Source organism: Leuciscus leuciscus (genome assembly GCF_965113295.1).
Source record: "Leuciscus leuciscus genome assembly, chromosome: 10".
Taxonomy (NCBI): domain Eukaryota; kingdom Metazoa; phylum Chordata; class Actinopteri; order Cypriniformes; family Leuciscidae; genus Leuciscus; species Leuciscus leuciscus.
In genome coordinates this window covers 27,147,849-27,166,276 of record NC_138734.1, presented here as the reverse complement: position 1 = coordinate 27,166,276, position 18,428 = coordinate 27,147,849, and the positions used below count along the sequence as shown (strand labels likewise).

The 18,428-nt window shown below is 37.6% G+C and overlaps 2 protein-coding genes across 2 annotated transcripts; one reads left to right on the top strand and one right to left on the bottom strand.

Annotated features, from left to right (window-relative positions):
- The first annotated feature begins 6,929 nt into the window (after positions 1-6,929).
- il12b2 (interleukin 12B 2) lies at positions 6,930-12,437 on the top strand. The gene is made up of 8 exons (XM_082181882.1): positions 6,930-7,355; positions 7,930-8,011; positions 8,376-8,615; positions 9,152-9,254; positions 9,333-9,496; positions 10,021-10,184; positions 10,589-10,714; positions 11,995-12,437. Exons 1-8 carry the CDS (start codon positions 7,245-7,247, stop codon positions 12,148-12,150), a joined length of 1,146 nt encoding a protein of 381 aa, XP_082038008.1. The 5' UTR covers positions 6,930-7,244; the 3' UTR covers positions 12,151-12,437.
- On the bottom strand, positions 9,503-17,186 carry cfap161 (cilia and flagella associated protein 161). Its single transcript, XM_082181883.1, has 8 exons — positions 16,997-17,186; positions 16,808-16,908; positions 15,604-15,845; positions 15,448-15,529; positions 15,200-15,358; positions 15,037-15,110; positions 12,504-12,690; positions 9,503-9,667 (listed from the first exon to the last, which is right to left on the bottom strand). The coding sequence occupies exons 1-8, from the start codon at positions 17,055-17,057 to the stop codon at positions 9,611-9,613; spliced, it is 963 nt and encodes a 320-aa protein (XP_082038009.1). The 5' UTR covers positions 17,058-17,186; the 3' UTR covers positions 9,503-9,610.
- Positions 17,187-18,428: the final 1,242 nt, after the last annotated feature.

Here is an 18,428-nt window from a genome sequence, read left to right as displayed (position 1 = left end):
GATCAGCTTCGGTTAAACAGGCGTATAAAAATGTGGGTACATATGTAAGTTAGATTAATGCCTATTTTTTCACATCTTCATGAACACAACAATGATTTCCCTCGTGTAATATTTTTCCTTGTAATAATGTATGGTTTTCTAAAAATGAGAACTGCTGCATCTGTGTGAAGATGAGATAAGCAAAGTGCACATGCTACATTGATTATGGCCAAGCATGCGCCCTTAAATAGCATATGAATAACATGCGCAACGTGCCACTGACTTTAGACTAGGTTTTTCCTGGTTAGTGGCGGAATTGTTTTCTAAACCTGCAAAATAGCATCAGGGAACGTTTGCGCCGGAACACGCCTCATCTTTGCGCTGAACTGCCCCCGGGAGCGCAAATGCATTTCTTAGTTTACCGACGTGCGTCTGTGGAGGGAAAAGTCCGCTGTGCGCGGGTGCAAAATAGGAATGATACATGCGTCGGTGTACAAACTCAATTGCGCTGGGTGCAAGATAGGGCCCAATGTCTCTTTCCCCTTCTCAGGGAACCAGGGTTACAGTTGTAACTGAGATTTTCCCTTTCGAATGAGAACTTGCACTGCGTCTGAACAAGACGCTATGGGGAAGAAATACCCACTCCGCCATGTTGAGGGGATGCGTGCTTTAGCAGCTTAGACTCTAGGAGAGAGCCTTTGTTGATACTGGACTAATGCATCCACATATGTCATAAAAAAAACATGCATTCTTGTTACAACTAATAACTCCTGTTTTCTTCTCATGAGATCCCTCTGTTGCTCTGGCTTAAAGGATAACAGTACAGTGAGACGGGAGAGATCGCTCAAACCTCCTTTTATCAATATTTTTCTAAATGTGTAAGCCTTTGGACTTAAAAGCCTTAATTGGAATTGTTTTGTGCATTCTGTCAGGGCTCGTAGCAAGGAAGACGGGGATGAAAGTAGTTCAAACACTTTCTTTAATAGAAACACAGGATACACACGAACAGGTGAGACAGCGTGTGAAGCACGAAAAAAACAGTACCGGACAATGAACAGAATACAGGCAGGAACTTAAATACACAGTGATGATTAACACAAATGACAGGCAGCTGTGAGGAAGTGATCAGTGTCCATGGTAACTGATTAGTGGCGGGAAACAGACAGGGAAACACACGTGAGGAATGAAACTGAAATGTTCTGTCTATGAACAGAACATAATGGTGATATTATATATTATAAATACTCCCCCCTCCGGCAAGGCGCATCCTCGCACCGTAACAGAACAATGGAGGGAGAACCGTAGGGGGTTCTGCAGGTGGACGAGGTGATGGTGAAATGAAGGAGAGAGGCTGGAGTGACAGGATGGTGAAGGGATGACGACGATTCCCTGGTGGCACTGATGGAAGGGGCCTGGTGGCACAGACCCAGAGCAGTCCAGTACCGACAGCACACGACGGAGTAGAGGGAGGGAGGAGACCAGGAGGTGAAGAGGCTGACGGCAGCTGGGGAACGACCGACAGAGAGTCGGCGGGTGGATCCATCGGCGCAGACGGAGAGCCGGTGGGCACAAATGACGTCGCTGGACTGGGAGATCTAGGTGACGTCGCGGCGACGAACGCTGGAGGTGGAGCCAGAATACCCGAGAGCTGAGGCGGAGTCGGAGTTGAGGGAGGACAGAGGTGACGCCGAGGGGAAGGAGGAGCCCGCTGTAGCCAAAGGGGTGGAGGGACGGAGCGTAGCTGACAGACCGTAAATCCGTTGCGGAGGTAGAGTGACGATTGACCAAGGGGGAGCCGGCAGGATGAGGGAACCCGATGTAGCCATCAGTTCGAGGGTCTCCGGCGAAGCCGCGGGTGGGAGGAGCCAAGACGGAGCCGGCAAGTCGACAGGCCGAGATGGACTGCAGAGGACCAAGGCTGGAGGCGGAGCCGCGGGATCCTCATGTACAGGCGCTTCGGATGGAGGGCTGACCTGCGGCTGGTGGTGGTGCAAGGTAAAAGAAGTTTGCGGTGAAAGACAAAAAATCCTAGCTCTTCTGAGCTAGGGCGATGAACTCTACATTATCCATTTTCTGGTCCAGTATTCTGTCAGGGCTCATAGCAAGGAAGATGGGGATGAAAGTAGTTCTTTAATAATAGAAACACAGGATACACGCGAACAGGTGAGACAGTGTGTGAAACACGAACAAACAATACCGCACAATGAACAGAATATAGGCAGGAACTTAAATACACAGTCATGATTAACACAAATGACAGGCAGCTGTGATGAAGTGATCAGTGTCCATGGTAACAGATTAGCGGCGGGAAACAGACAGGGAAACACAAGTGAGAAATGAAACCAACTGAAAGTCTATGAACAGAACATAATGGTGACACATTCCTGTGATCGCAAATTAATGGAAGCAGGTGTAAATGAATAGGTATGTGTTCTCTTTTTATGTGAAATGGTAAATACCAGTTTGATTCAGCATGACTGATGTGCACTCCAGACACTATTTAATAAATTACTGTCACTGTAAAAAAAAAAAAAAAATTTTTAAAACATCGGTGAAATATTGATGCTGGAATCATAAGTATTTAAGTAAAGACCAAACGTTCGCTTCTGTCATAATCATTTTGCGATTTATGTAGTTTTCAGTCAGCTGGTGAAGAGGTAGGGTTGTGTGACGTCGTTCTAAGGAGGCATGTTAAGGGCGGGTTTTAGGGTAGTTGTCATGGTTCATGAATTCACTGACTATTTTGATCATCGGTGCCAGCTGCATCTGATCAGTAGTGCCTATTTATACTCATTGTCATTCGTCTTGTGTTTGTCAGATCGTTGTGGATGTTGTCTCTGTCTCTGAGTTTCCTGAGTTTTCAAGCTGGATTATTTGGATCTTTCTCTGCCTTCTTCCACAGAAGATTTTGCCTTTGAGTTCCTGAGTTCGTGTCTGGGTTTATGTTGGATTCCTGGTCGCTCCTTCATCTTCCACGGAGGAACGGGTTGCCCTTCTGCGTCCCTGCGCTGCCAAGAGACACTGTTTCCCGGCACTTTTCTTCATCTGACCCATTACTGCTACTCTCACTTTGTTATCAATAAACTCTTTTTTCACTAGCAATTGAAACCTCTGTCTTACTGAGCGTGACAGTAGCACCGCAGGTATACTGGCCCGACAGTGGAAATGCAACTTGATTTTGGGCTCGGTGCCGCCCAGCACGTTGTTAGCCCTGGCTCGCACTGGCCCGACAGTGGAAAACGGCTATATACATATAGCTCCAGAGAGCTTTGGGGAGAGGCAACCTCAGCAAAACGACTCTCTAGAGTGAGAGGAGGCTAAACCATACTCTATTCTAAAAGCAACTTTGTCAGGGAGGCTCACAAAGAGCCAGACACACTGGACATCACCTGTTTAGATGGAGCTGAAAGGACTCTGTGCCTAACAAATCTCAAAACGAGACAAGGCACAGAAAACAATATGCTACTTATGGATTAGAGAGAGATATACAACTCAAGACTATTATCCAGGTAAGGCCCTGGGAGCGGAGGCCTCAGCAGAACCACTCTCCAGACCGAGAGGAGGCCTAACAACACAGTCTCACTGTCTAGACTGAGCTCTGCAGAGCGAAGGCCTCAACATGATGACCCTCTAAAATGAGGGGAGACCTAACTACACTCTAAGCCAAGGATAGCCCTATCAAGGAGGTTCTAAGAGAACCATACAACTTAATACTGGTATCAAGGCGGAGCTTTGGGGAGCGGATCTTTATGACCTGCAGGATTTCGTGTATAAAGAAACACACAGGTTGTGTGATTCATCACGCCAGGTGTCAGATAACACTGACACAGCACTTCCTGAAATGATTCGCACTAGCGCTATCCATAATTGCCCTCAACACGTCACAAACAAACGATCCCTGAAGAGAAAGAAGAGGATGATGTGTACTACATGTGCCCTTTTATACTCAAGTCGCACCAGCATGACATAGGCTGTTGCCGACCAATGTTATTGTTGTTTTTAAATGCGCGTCAGACACAGTGCGAGTTCCCATTTGATAGGGAAACGTAATATTCTAAGGACATACAACTTAACTCAGTTAAGTTGAGTGATTTTTTTTTTTACAGTGAAATCCCTGAGAAAATGGTGAAAAGAAAAAGATATAATGTCATTTTTATATTTTTTGCTGCGTGTGAGAATGAGGGCCAAATAAAAAATAGGATAGATAGATAGACAGGCAAGAGAGATGGATGAATAGATAGATAGAACCCCATAATTGGCAGAAAAAAAGTTACAGAGGAAAACAGGAATGTACAGCATATTTCTGAGTGACCCAAGTGAAAAAGTTAAGCGAGAAGTGACTGGCCTTATTCGGTACTTTCATGCCCACGATATTTAGATGAGGGGACAGGCCAATTCTGGCTTTCTAGAAATTAACAACAGGGTATGACTTTTCAGAATATGTCTCCCTCAGCATATGTCATAAGTGAAAGGGAAACATCAGGTTTAACATTATGTTCACAAAATTAGTCAAATAGCATTTTTCATAGCAGAAGTACCTACGTGTCGTGTCCTTTGGTGCTTTCAGGATGTAGGCACATATGCTAAGGGGTATCACTGGGGAGAGTCTCAGTCTGAGTTCCTCTTAAGGTAACCAAGTTATTTAAAGTTGCTACACTCTTAAAAATAAAGGTTCTTTATAGGCATTGGCGGATCAATAAAGAACCTTTAACATTTGTAAAACCTTTTCATAGCACAAGTGGAAAAGGGTTCTTTAAATGATTAAACTGTTCTTCACGCTAAGGAAAATAAGGTTCTTTGGGAACCACAAATAGTTATTCAATGGCATTGCTGCTAAAACCCCCTTAAACCTTTATTTTTAAGAGTGTACAAAGCAACTTTTCACTGTTGAACTGTAAACTCAAAGGACAAAACTGCCCCAAACTGAGTTTCTATGTGCCTCTCTAATTCTAGCAATTAGTGACACGTGTCAAGGCAAAGAAATGTGTCATTTAAACGATAATGCATGCTTGAGGAAATGTCATGGCCTGGCGAGTGAATTTTAATAACTCCTAATGACTTATATCTTGCTACAGTGTGTCTATGCACTTTTGAGGAATGTGTTGCGTTTCTGACATCAAAGGGACCTGCCAGAATGATGTCAGTCCACTGCCCTTTTAAAAGCTCTTCCTTACGCATACCTATAAGGAATCAGCTTCTCACAGAATTCATGCCCACAGGTCCACCAAACAGCCATAAACACACACAATGCACCTCCTGAAATACCCAAAATTGCCAACCACTCACCAGGCACGGTTTCCCCCTGCGCAGCAAACAGAAGTACAGTGTTTAGATCATTTGCAAAGCAAAGGCTGAACAGAGGAACTACTGTTCCACACATTTACACTGCCTCAACCACAGATCTTTATCAGTCCTCTTATCACCTTTAACAACCACGTGTTTGGTTTCTGTCACACATTTATTTGAAGCAGACGAGATGAAAGGGGAAATTCAGACCCCATATTTTCTCTAGAATTCTAGAAGAGTAAGAAAGAGGCTAGTACACTGTAAAAAAATCCAACTTACGTTTTGTATGACAAATTCAGTTTTTAAAGTTTATTCAACTATTTAACATGAAAAAAGTTGAGAAAAGTTGAGATAACTCAAACACGTAAGTTGAGAAAACTCAAAAATGTCCTGCAGCTGGTTGCCTTAAACTTGTAAGTTTTCTCAACTTTTTTTTTTTTTACAGTGTATTGAGTTATGACCATTTACAGGCAACGTGCAAACTATATAACCTATATTTTAGAAGACAAACCTGTAAGAACTTTGAATTCAAAGTCAATTTTTCCTTTAGAGTTTAAACTCTTTTAACTCCACTTCTCTTTCTAGCCACATCAGCATTTCCTTCATGTTTGTAATTCTCTCACTTCCTTAATTCTCTCACTTATAATGTGTATATTTGTGCTTGTGGTTAAAGGTCTGACCTCCTGATTATATTGAAGACAAGAACAGAATTCTGACAAAAATGAATAACAAGAATTCTTCTTATCTCAGTTTCTTCTAACCCACTCGTTCTCTGTTGTTCTTGAATTAAGCTAAAATAATCAAAGAGTCTGAGCTCTAAAAAGCCTTACATAACCCATAAATAAAAAAAAAAATAAAAAAAAAATATATATATATATATACAAAATTATTTTTAGTTATTGATTTGGAAAAGCATGGAAAAAGATAGTCCATCAAGTAATGAGGAGCAGCCAAAAATAAGTGCCCTTTCTTTCCCCTCAATGTTTATAATCTAATGAAGATTATATCGAATCATCTATCTAATATTAATATACAGTAGGCTATCTATTCTTTCAAACAGTGTTGTGTCCTTCTTAAGGTGTTATTTATTAAAAACCATTTCTCTAACAAATGTACCAAATATCTCAAGAGCAAATGTTGTCGAATGAGGATTAGACAATTCATTAAAATGGATTCTATAGTGTGTCTCTTTATTATGTAAAAAATAGGTTACAAAGAGGTTGTATATTTAATAAAAAATAAAATAAAATAAATAAAAAGGTTTCTGACACGGCAATAGACATTGTATACTAGCCCAGTCAACACATGGTCAATATTGTAAGGGGAGAGACGTGTTCACCCACTTTTTGAGATTTTTGGGGGGACTAATGATTCTCTTTGTTCTGTTATACCCCATGTATAGTATAGTAGGCAATCATATTATAAACTGATACTAAAGGCACATAATCATTAAACACTGGGGAAAATAGAGTTCAGATGCAAAAGACTCTAAGTGCCATCTGAAATTTTCTTCTAGAATGATCATTTTTATAAAGCTTGTATATTTAAGTTAAGTAATTTCACTTAAATGACAATTCATAGGTAATTTGCATTGCCATTTAAGTGAAATTATTGAACTTAAATATACGAGCTTGATAAAAAAAATAGCATTCTAGAAGAAAATTTCAGATGGCACTTCGAGGCTTTTGCATCTGAACTCTTCAATGTGCCCAAATTGACTGTATTTATTAGGCTACTACATACTATACTATAGGCTACTATTTGAATAAGCACATTTAGAACTTCTGAAACTGGTCTATAATGGGAGTGATGACTGAGAGGGGAAGAGAACCCATCTTTATTAGTAATTTAGCAGAGAATGTCCACGCGCGTCTTTAGTGCTAATTTTGACACTTGTTCATAGTGAGTTCATATAGGGAACTCTTTCTAAGAATCCGCATAAGTTTGCCCATAGGTTGCGTGGGTGTTATCGAGTGGGAATGTGTGGAATAAAAAGCACGCACAGACCCCGCAAAAGAACACACGTCTCACCGCTGACAGACGCACTTGATTTTTTCTGCGCTGAATTTGAAGCGCGCAACAGCACGAAGGTAAGACATGCATACGCTCGGAGAAACTAAACTGAGCTCACTTAAATCATATTTATTTACATTACAGCTCTAGATGTATTTAAAAGTGTATAGGCTATACAAATATACAGGGTTAAAATAAGAGAAAAATAAGTTTGAACAATATAGTTTTGTACATAAAACTTGGAAAGCTGATATAGCCTACTACATGTGACACTCTATAGTTTACACAACATTTCGCTGAATCTTATATATTCAATTCTGTACAGTCAGTTTCATGAGCTCGTTAATTTGGAGATCATGCGAAATATTTGTATAGCCTCATTTGTAAAATTAATTTGGAAGAACTGGGGGAAAAAACTTTAATGGTGAATAAAATGGTGACCAGTTACAGTATATATTTTTATGATGACCGTTATTATTATAATTGATCAGTACCAATATGGGTTAACGTTCAGTCAATAATGCTTGCTTGATTAATGTATTGTGCTACTTTTTCTTTTGCATTTTCTTTTGATCATTGAATAATCATTTGATCATTGAATTAAACAAATAATAAATGTTTAATATTTCAATTTGCGGATTCTTTCTCCAGATGGGTTGGTTGATAAGGTTCATCGTTCTCTTCTGTTTGTCCATAACGAGGATATCTGCGCTTAACCTTTTCCCTGATAAATGTGAGAGCACACACACACACACACACACACACACACACACACACACACACACACACACACACACACACACACACACACACACACACACACACACACACACACACACACACACACACACACACACACACACACACACACACACACACACACACACACACACACACACACACACACACAGTTTTTATATCATAGTTTCTATCTATCTATCTATCTATCTAATCTATATCTATCTATGGATGGACCATGGACAAAGAGATAAATAGTCCATTTGAGTATTAAATTTAAATAGTTGTCACTTTTTATGCCAGTGCATATATAGGGGACTGCATCTATTCTGTGCTCTGAATTGCTTCTCTTTATGCAGTTAAAATTGGTGAGAAACACACATCCGTTACCCTGACCTGTAAAACGGATAAAGACAGTGTCACATGGAAACGTGAGGATGAAACAATGGACAAGGATTCACCTTATGAAAAACTCAATGGTCGGAATCTGACCGTAATCGACCTGCAGGAAGACCAAATCGGGAATTACACCTGCTGGAGTGATAAGGGTCTTGAAGACTACACCTATCTCCTGCTTGACAAGTCTAAAGAAGCTACAGGTGGGAGCGTCATATATTCCAAACATTCCTGTCAAGCAATCAGATCTTAAGGTTAGGTTATGGTTAGGAATAAGGTTTGGTATATGATTGTTTGATAGGAATGTCATCCTAACACCAAAAAGGATGTTGAGGCATTCTAATATTCATGTCATTAGTTAATCATCCAATATTACATTAATAGACACATCGATCATTCTTCGTTCTAGATCAGTGATTCTCGCTAATGATGTCCTCACAGTCATAAACAGCAGGGAAAAATAATGCTAAATGTAAATATTAAATAAAACCAACCATAAAATCACGCATAGCTTATCAAACAATGACAAAACACTTTCCATATCTTTTGTTGTTGACGTCAAAGGCTGTGTGTCCAAACAAATTCTACAATATTTTGTGCCAGTTCTGCTGTTAGCGGGTAGAATCTATCTGACAGATTTGAAGGACATTTACTACAGTGTTATTTCTGGTATTTGAATCAAAACTAGTTGGGAACCACTTATGGTTTTTTTTCAGCATATTTCTTTCTTCCTTTTCAGTGTTTAACATCAATTGCACAGCTGAAACTCTTTCCTGCACTGAACACATCAAATGTACCTGGACCTCAGATGAATTTACTGCTTTCAGACTTCGCAATACAAGGTATCAGACATCCAAACACACCCACAGATAAAATAAGTCGATTTTATCACTGAGTCAACTGAGCATGTGTTTATTTAGGGATAATGGTAACTGGGTGTCACAGCCTGTGGATGGGGTATTTTTTCTCCCACATTCAACCAATTCCTATTCTGAAGAATCTGAGCGACTGCTGATAACAGGGGAGGCAGTTTCCTCATGTTGCTATATGAAAACTGACTACAGCTTCTACCTCCGAGACATTGGTGAGTGTGTGGGTTAAGATTGTTAGTTTATGCTCTGATTAACTCAAAAGAATTTAAAGAATCAGGCTTTTTTCACTCTTGGCTCGATTGCTTGGTCCAAATCAGAGTTCGGTTCTACACTTGACTCCTTCCCAAACCATGCTTGAGTTCTGAAGTCGAATGAATTTCGGTCTGAAAAACAAAGAAAGATGTATGTTCTCATTGAAAAAATAACCAAATAATAAGAAATATATAGATTTTTTGTTGTATTAATTTATTTTAATGCTTTTTTTGGTCTTAAGTCATTTTAAGTCAGCATGTTTTACGGGGACTTTCCATAGACATAATGATTTTTATACTGTACAACCTATATATTATATCCACTAACCCTAAACCTATACCCATCACAGAAAACTTTCTGCATTTTTTCATTTTCAAAGCCACTTTGGAAGTTTGCTGAGGCCCTCTAGTGGGGGCCTGGTTGAAAAACACTGGTCTAAAGCACATCATCATTGATTGAAAGTGATGTCTCTTGTTTTTCCTAGTTAAGCCAGCCAGTCCGGCAGTTTCAATCTGCACGGTAAAAAATGAGGGGAGTGATGAGCAAATCATAGAACTGGAGGTGATGCCGCCTTCTTCCTGGCCGCAGCCCCCCAGTTTCTTTCCTCTGAAGCATCAGGTCGAGTACCAGATTCGACACAATGGGAAGGTACGAAATGCTCTCCTGCACACACCAACGCACATCTTTAAAGATTAATTCACCAAAAATGAAATAAATATTCAGTCATCATTTACTTTTATGTCATCCCAAACCTGTATGACTTTCTATGATGATAAAGTTGAACAGAATTATAATCAGTGATGCTGTCTACACTGGACGCAGCGAGGCGCGACACACATTCCCGACAGTAAACTGATGCCCCCGTTCTATTTCTGACACGAAGAACAAATGGATTTGCAATTGCAACGGTCGCTTTTTCCAGTGTAGACAGCCTCAAGCTAGGAACAATTCAAGTCATTAATTACTGAAAATCATAATGTTCATTTTAGGGTGAACTATTTCTTTAAGAACTGTAATTAATTCTCTTGTTTTCTGTTCCTGTATATTCACAGCTGGAGACTAAAGAATGGGAGGAGGGGTCAAAGATTAAAGTTGAAGGGCATATCAGAAAACTAAGGGTGCGCTCCAGAGACATGCTTCTCCTCTCTCAGTGGAGCGAGTGGACCTCGTGGAAAAACGTAAACTAGTTATTTAAACCTCGCTTCCTCCTGAACCCTTTATTTATATGTCCTGTCCCATTTTCCTGTTCCTTATTTATTTATTTATTTATTTATATATGTGTTTATGTATGAATGATTATGAAACTGGTTACATGACTGTTACACACACTGTACGACTGTATGTACCATGTCTCTGTCCTATTAAAACCTTTGCTCTTCTATTCTGTCTTTTTATTCCTTAATGTCAATCATTTTATCCTTTAAATTACATATTTAAATGTTTTTTTTCCTGTGAAAATGATTTCTGCATGCCTTAAAATAGCTTGAATGTACACCCTTGCTTCATTTATTATACGTGAAAGCATGAATATGCAAATTAGCCCCGCCTCCACTCACTAAAACCAGCTCAGAATACCTGATCCAAGTTGGAAGTGGAAATACTGGTTTAATTCAGCCATATATGTTTAAACAGAAACTGATTCAGAAGTGGAAGAGTGAATTATACAGGCTCGTGTATATCAGAATGATAACGCATTTTATATATCGCTTTCTACAACGTAGAGACATATCGACAACACATAACGGTAATTAATATGATTAGCCTTTTGCTTGACTACATTATCAAACAGCTAATAGTGTGTTGCTAATGTTACACAAACCATGTTTGAATGAATTTGGTCATGGTTTGTATTAAAGCATATTTAAAAATAAAATTCAAAAAACGCCACAAAAATTTGATTTTCTTTAAGTATCACAGTTACAATTCACTGGCCTTCACTGACAGGAATTATTGTGAAATGTTGTTTGTTTGTGCATATTTGTAGCTATCCATCTTTCACTAAACCCTAAAACAATCTCTGAATGTTGGCTGCTTGCTTTCTCCTGAAATTTGTATAGAGTTTGATAGGAGCATTTTGCTTTGATTTACAATTAACATGCTTGAATGTATTGCAGATGTACAAGTATAAAGTTGTACACGTTTATAAGTCTGGGGTTGGTAAGGTTTTTTAATGTTTTTGGAAATCGTTTTTTTTATATAACTGATTTGTTTGATCAGCAATCAACAAGGAAAAGGTAATTTTGTGAAATATTATTACAATTAAAAATAACTGTTTTCTATTTTCATGTATTTTAAAATGTAATTTATTCCTGTGATGGAAAGATGTCTTTCCCTGATCAATTAATTGTCTTACTGACCCCAAAGTTTTAAACAGTGTGTATACGAGAGAGAAGCTTTGAGTCCAGATATCTGTGTGTGTTTACGACAGAATGCACATGATTTCTTGTTCTCTGTATAGGTGCCCGACGGGGAAACAAGAACCCGTGCCAAAAAAAGAGGCAAAGAAAAGAAGAGGCAAAACGAACAAGAAAAAATAAGAAATAAGAAGAAAAATCGCAAGAAACCCGGCATGGGGAAAAAAAAGAAGAAACTTCTGAACTGGGCATCTTTTTGAATTCCTAAAAGTATATTAAAAGTCTAAAAGTAAAATATCTAAAAGTATATTTTTATGCTAATTCAAACACTAAATAGAGAGTGAATTCGTGTATAAGATTGCTTGAATAAATGCTAAATTAACATTGCAATGCTGAGCTGATTATTCAACAGCAGGGGGAAACAGTGAGTCATGTTCTCCTTTGGGGGCTTTATGGAATTATCTCCTTTGTAAAAGAAAAATCAATAGAGCTTGCAAATGGAAATGTGTATAGTATTATATAAATAAATAAATGCTTTTCAAAAATATTTATTGATATAATTATTGTGTTATTTCTTTCTCAGTCTCTGTTCTTTTTAAATGCATTCTTTTACTTGAGTGTCCTCTTGGTTTTCTCTTTGCTCATCCGTTATGACTGTGTCTTGCTGCAGTTGCATCAGGGTTTCATTTTGATTGGCAGGATGAGCCGTAAAAAACAGCCAATGGTTATTGTCCCGCTCAGCTTTATGGGAGTCCAAGAAGGTGTGAGCAGTGAGCTCATATTCTTTACCAAACAGAGTCCTAAACACACAAACAAAAAAGAAAAACACTAGTAAATATCCCCAAAAAATGAACATTAAATTAGACTGACCTGTTTTAAAGCTCTCAAGTATATATACACTTTATATATATATATATACACTCACCTAAAGGATTATTAGGAACACCTGTTCAATTTCTCATTAATGCAATTATCTAATCAACCAATCACATGGCAGTTGCTTCAATGCATTTAGGGGTGTGGTCCTGGTCAAGACAATCTCCTGAACTCCAAACTGAATGTCAGAATGGGAAAGAAAGGTGATTTAAGCAATTTTGAGCGTGGCATGGTTGTTGGTGCCAGATTGTAGTATTTCACAATCTGCTCAGTTACTGGGATTTTCACGCACAACCATTTCTAGGGTTTACAAAGAATGGTGTGAAAAGGGAAAAAACATCCAGTATGCGGCAGTCCTGTGAGCGAAAATGCCTTGTTGATGCTAGAGGTCAGAGGAGAATGGGCCGACTGATTCAAGCTGATAGAAGAGCAACTTTGACTGAAATAACCACTCGTTACAACCGAGGTATGCAGCAAAGCATTTGTGAAGCCACAACACGCACAACCTTGAGGCGGATGGGCTACAACAGCAGAAGACCCCACCGGGTACCACTCATCTCCACTACAAATAGGAAAAAGAGGCTACAATTTGCACGAGCTCACCAAAATTAGACAGTTGAAGACTGGAAAAATGTTGCCTGGTCTGATGAGTCTCGATTTCTGTTGAGACATTCAGATGGTAGAGTCAAAATTTGGCGTAAACAGAATGAGAACATGGATCCATCATGCCTTGTTACCACTGTGCAGGCTGGTGGTGGTGGTGTAATGGTGTGGGGGATGTTTTCTTGGCACACTTTAGGCCCCTTAGTGCCAATTGGGCATCGTTTAAATGCCACGGCCTACCTGAGCATTGTTTCTGACCATGTCCATCCCTTTATGACCACCATATACCCATCCTCTGATGGCTACTTCCAGCAGGATAATGCACCATGTCACAAAGCTTGAATCATTTCAAATTGGTTTCTTGAACATGACAATGAGTTCACTGTACTAAAATGGCCCCCACAGTCACCAGATCTCAACCCAATAGAGCATCTTTGGGATGTGGTAGAACAGGAGCTTCGTGCCCTGGATGTGCATCCCACAAATCTCCATCAACTGCAAGATGCTATCCTATCAATATGGGCCAACATTTCTAAAGAATGCTTTCAGCACCTTGTTGAATCAATGCCACGTAGAATTAAGGCAGTTCTGAAGGCGAAAGGGGGTCAAACACAGTATTAGTATGGTGTTCCTAATAATCCTTTAGGTGAGTGTATATACAGCTCATCAAGGCTGTATTTATTTGATCAAAAATACAGAAAAAAACCACTAATATTGTGAAATATTATTACAATTTAAAATAATGGTTTTCTATTTGAATATACTTTAAAATATTATTTATTTCTGAGATGCAAAGCTGAATTTTCATCAGCCATTACTCCAGTTTTCAGTGTCACATGATCCTTCAGCAATCATTCTAATATGTTGATTTATTATCAATGTTGGAAACAGTTTAATGTTATATAATGTTTAATATATGCTTAATATTTTATAACCTGTGATACTTTTTTCAAGATTCTTTGATGAATAAAAAGTTAAAAAAGAACAGCAGTTATTTAAAATAGAAATATTTTGTAACAATATACACTACCATTCAAAAGTTTGCGGTCAGCCATTTTTTTTCTTACCATTTTGAAAGAAATTAATTATTTTATTCAGCAATGTTAAATTGATAAAAAGTAATAGTAAAGTGATTGATATTGTTAGAAAAGTTTTCTATTTTGAATAAATTCTGTTTATTCATCTTTTTACTTTTTATGCATCAATGAATCCTGAAAAAATATCACAGGTTCCAAAAAAATATTAAGCTGCACAACTGTTTCCAACATTGATAATAACTGAGTATCAAATCAGCATATTATAATGATTTCTGAAGGATCATGTGACACTGAAAACTGGAGTAATAATGCTGAAAATTCAGCTTTGCATCATAGAAATAAATTATATTTTAAAGTATATTAAAATAGAAAACCATTATTTTAAATTGTAATATTATTTCAAAATATTAGTTTTTTTTTCTTTATTTTTGATCAAATAAATGCAGCCTTGATGAGCATAAGAGACTTCTTAATGCAACTACATATTTCTGAGTGAGACAAGATAACAAGAAAATGAAGAAAGCAAAGTGGATTTTATTGATTAGGAATTTAATTTTGGAGTACTTGTAATATTAAGCCATTCCCTCAGCATTTGAATGAAAAAGTTTACAGTATGAAATAAAACATTACCATAGGATGTGATTGCCGAGCGCAGCCAGAAATTGATTTGTCTTACAGTGGGAAATCAAAACCTTGCTGTTCACCTGCCAAAACAAAGCATTCACGCCAGGTTATTAAGTTGCCAATAAAAACAAGTACATTTGAAAAGGATTTCGTTTGAAAGTGTGTGCACCTGAACAGGGTATCCCTCATTTTCAAGCCTTTCTTGGGGGTCAAAGTAAATGACCTTCCACCAGCACTGGAAATCAAACTCCTCAACTAAACTCAACTCCTGTAGTCGAGACTTCTTAGCACACTTCAGAAATGTGCTGTGATCACTGGAAAGGAACAGCTATGTAGAGTCAAACAGATTGCATGTTAAGATATGGCAAACTCAGCAATTACAAAACAACTGTGCATACATTTCATTTGCTTGTTTACCTCTCTGGCAAAGTCTGCAGTGGTTCTCAGGGCAAAGCTTTGACCGTATCTGAGCAGCTCTCCATTAGAGGTCCCATCAACACTGAATCACATGATATAAAAGATCAGCAACTATGGGTGTGAGATTGAGTAGATCTGAATGTGCATGTGCAATACCTTGTAATGATAAAGGCGTTTCTAACACAAGGGGTCATGCTGTGGGATCCCCCCACTTGGAGAGGCCCGAGAAGGTGGGGGACTGAATTTGTCTGTGAACTTGATGCGATATCACTGGTGTCGTCGGTAATGATGCTAAGAACACAAGTGCCACGCTGCTCATGTTCTCCACCTCCAGAGTTCACCAGCATGATTGTGTCACCAAAGTGCAGAAAGCCATCCTGTGACACTGATAAACTCACCTAAACAAAAAATACAATCAGTCTCACATTTAGCAGACAAACAGTCACACTTAAAGTCGACACAAGACGGAAGTTGCATCTTTTCGTCCCAATTATGACATATATCCAAGTGAAAAGGCTTCTTTAACAAGAAAAAATTTAGGGGCGGGTCTTGATATTGTCCATCGGGAATTGAATTGATGTTTGTGGTTTACTATTGCTGTGATCTCATGTGACGTGCCAGTAGGAGAGAAGAGATGTCGTTGAAAGAGGAAGGATAAGTTGTTTTGGTTAAAGGGATAGGCCTAGTTCCCCCATTTTTTCAAAATTTACTCACCCTCAAGTTGTTCCAAAACTGTATTAGTTTCTTTTTTCTGCTGAACACAAAAGAAGATAGGCTATTTTAAAGAATGTTGGTAACCAGACAGTTGACGGCACCCATTGATACTTCTATAGTATTATTCTTTTTTTTTCTACTATAGAAGTCAATGGTGTCTGGTTACCAAAATTGTTTAAAATATCTTCTTTTGTGTTCAGCAGAGGAAAGAAACTCGTACAGGTTTGGAACAACTTGAGGGTGAGCAAATGATGACAGAATTTTCATTTTTGGGTGAACTAGGCTATCCCTAAAAATTTCGATAGTACATGAATTAAAAATAAAATAATGAAGTGCATTGATAAATCATTTATAATAAAAAATGTTCCATACAAAATTAAATTTGTCAATTTGGATTTCATTGCGAAATGTCTGAGCATCATTGCATAGATAGATAAAATAAATAAAATAAAGCACACAATTCAAGCAAACCATTTACGAAAAGGTTTTAAATAATAGGCTAAATGGTAGACAACAAATTACGTTAGGGTATCAATTATTATATCTTTCATCTTGATATTTTATCTGATAAACCCGATCATCTTGCAGCATTGTTGAAAGACTCTTCTGTCATGATATTATATCAGAAAATAGTTTTTTGTCTTACTGGTTTCAGGATGTTTTGTCTCAAAGCTCCTTCTTTCTGGATTGTGAGTTCGCCTCTGTCTTTTTGAAGAATTAAGTCCTTTAGGGCTTCCTGCAAAGACACTGATCATTTACTCACGTGTGTTCAGTTCACTAACGTTACTGGAACACACTCTGTAACGTTAACCCTTATTAAATGCGTCAACACAACAAACCTCTTCTACCCAGTTTCCCACAAGAACGCGCGGATTAAAGGTCCGGGCATGAGCCATGTCACAGCCGTTGTAAAGCCTGACAGACTGATAAATGTGTAAATATAATGTAAAATGTAAAATGCAAACGTAAACAAAATGCCCCTATTACAGATAAAAGCTGTTTCCATGGATGTATAACAACACATGTGCGCTACTGCGCCTGCGCATGGTAACCGTTTCGCCCTTTTCTTGATCTGTTCCAAGTTTTGTGGTAAAAATACAGAAAACAGCACAATATTGTGAAATATTATTACAATTTAAAATAATGCTTTTCTATTTTAATATATTTTAAAATATAATTTATTCATGTGATGCAAAGCTGATTTTTCAGCATCATTACTCCAGTATTCAGTGTCACATGATCCTTCAGAAATCAATGTTGGAAACAGTTGTGCTGCTTAATATTTTTTTGGAACCTGTGATACTTTTTTCGGGATTCTTTGATGAATAAAAAGTTAAAAAGAACAGCATTTATTTAAAATAGAAATCTTTTGTAATAATAGGTTATACACTGTAAAATTTCTGATAGTACACAATATTATCTTTTATTTTAATAGGGTGTCCCACTTTAGCCGAATGTTATGGTCCTATTTTATCTAATGTGTTAAGGTAAATTGGGACTGTAATAAAACTTGATATTTAAGTATAAAAAAGAAACTTGCACATTATTGCATAAAACTGAATTATCACATGAACAAATGTAATACAAATTTATGCTGTAGAATGAAATATTCTTTGTATTCAAATGTAACCATTTACGGTTTTAATAGACTTAAACTAAGGGGACATACCATGTTCTTTTTCAGACTTTCTCACACTTGAGTGTTAATCAGTTAACACTCAAGTTAATCAGACCCACTCTGAAAAACACTCACTCATATATATATATATATATATATATATATATATATATATATATATATATATATATATATATATATATATATATATATATATATATATATATATATATATATATATATGTGCTGCATAGATGCCAAATATGTTTCATAACTATTTATTCAAGATGCAATACTGTTATACTGCAGCAAAACATCAACTAATTGGCCTTGTAATTTACAAATTATAATTTATTAAACCTTCTAATTGTTGTTTTGTACTTTAATTAACTGGAAACAGTATAGTTAAAATGTAAACATTTACTGCAATGTTTCAATCCCTGTATGGCTTATAAGATATATCATAGTATTTCTTCCCAATGTATATGACACTCAGGTGCATGTCTTCGATAAGAAAAAAATAACTTTTTTATTATTTTATATTATATTAAATAGGCTGAATTATAGAAATTCCTTGATTAAATGAACACAAACAAACTCAAACATACACAAGTTAGCAGAAATGCAATTATTAGAAATGGTCTTATAA

What these genes read in the sequence shown, in the direction of transcription:
- il12b2 (XM_082181882.1), top strand. Translation starts at nt 7,245, where the DNA reads ATGTGTGGAATAAAAAGCACGCACAGACCCCGCAAAAGAACACACGTC. An exon ending in AAGCGCGCAACAGCACGAAG is followed by an intron (nt 7,356 to 7,929) that starts GTAAGACATGCA and finishes TTCTTTCTCCAG; the next exon opens with ATGGGTTGGTTGATAAGGTT. An exon ending in TAACCTTTTCCCTGATAAAT is followed by an intron (nt 8,012 to 8,375) that starts GTGAGAGCACAC and finishes CTCTTTATGCAG; the next exon opens with TTAAAATTGGTGAGAAACAC.
- cfap161 (XM_082181883.1), bottom strand. Translation starts at nt 17,057, where the DNA reads ATGGCTCATGCCCGGACCTTTAATCCGCGCGTTCTTGTGGGAAACTGG. An exon ending in AAACTGGGTAGAAGAGGTTT is followed by an intron (nt 16,909 to 16,996) that starts GTTGTGTTGACG and finishes GTAAATGATCAG; the next exon opens with TGTCTTTGCAGGAAGCCCTA. An exon ending in AAAACCAAGAGGACACTCAA is followed by an intron (nt 9,668 to 12,503) that starts GTAAAAGAATGC and finishes TTTGTTTTTCAG; the next exon opens with ACCGAAATTCATTCGACTTC.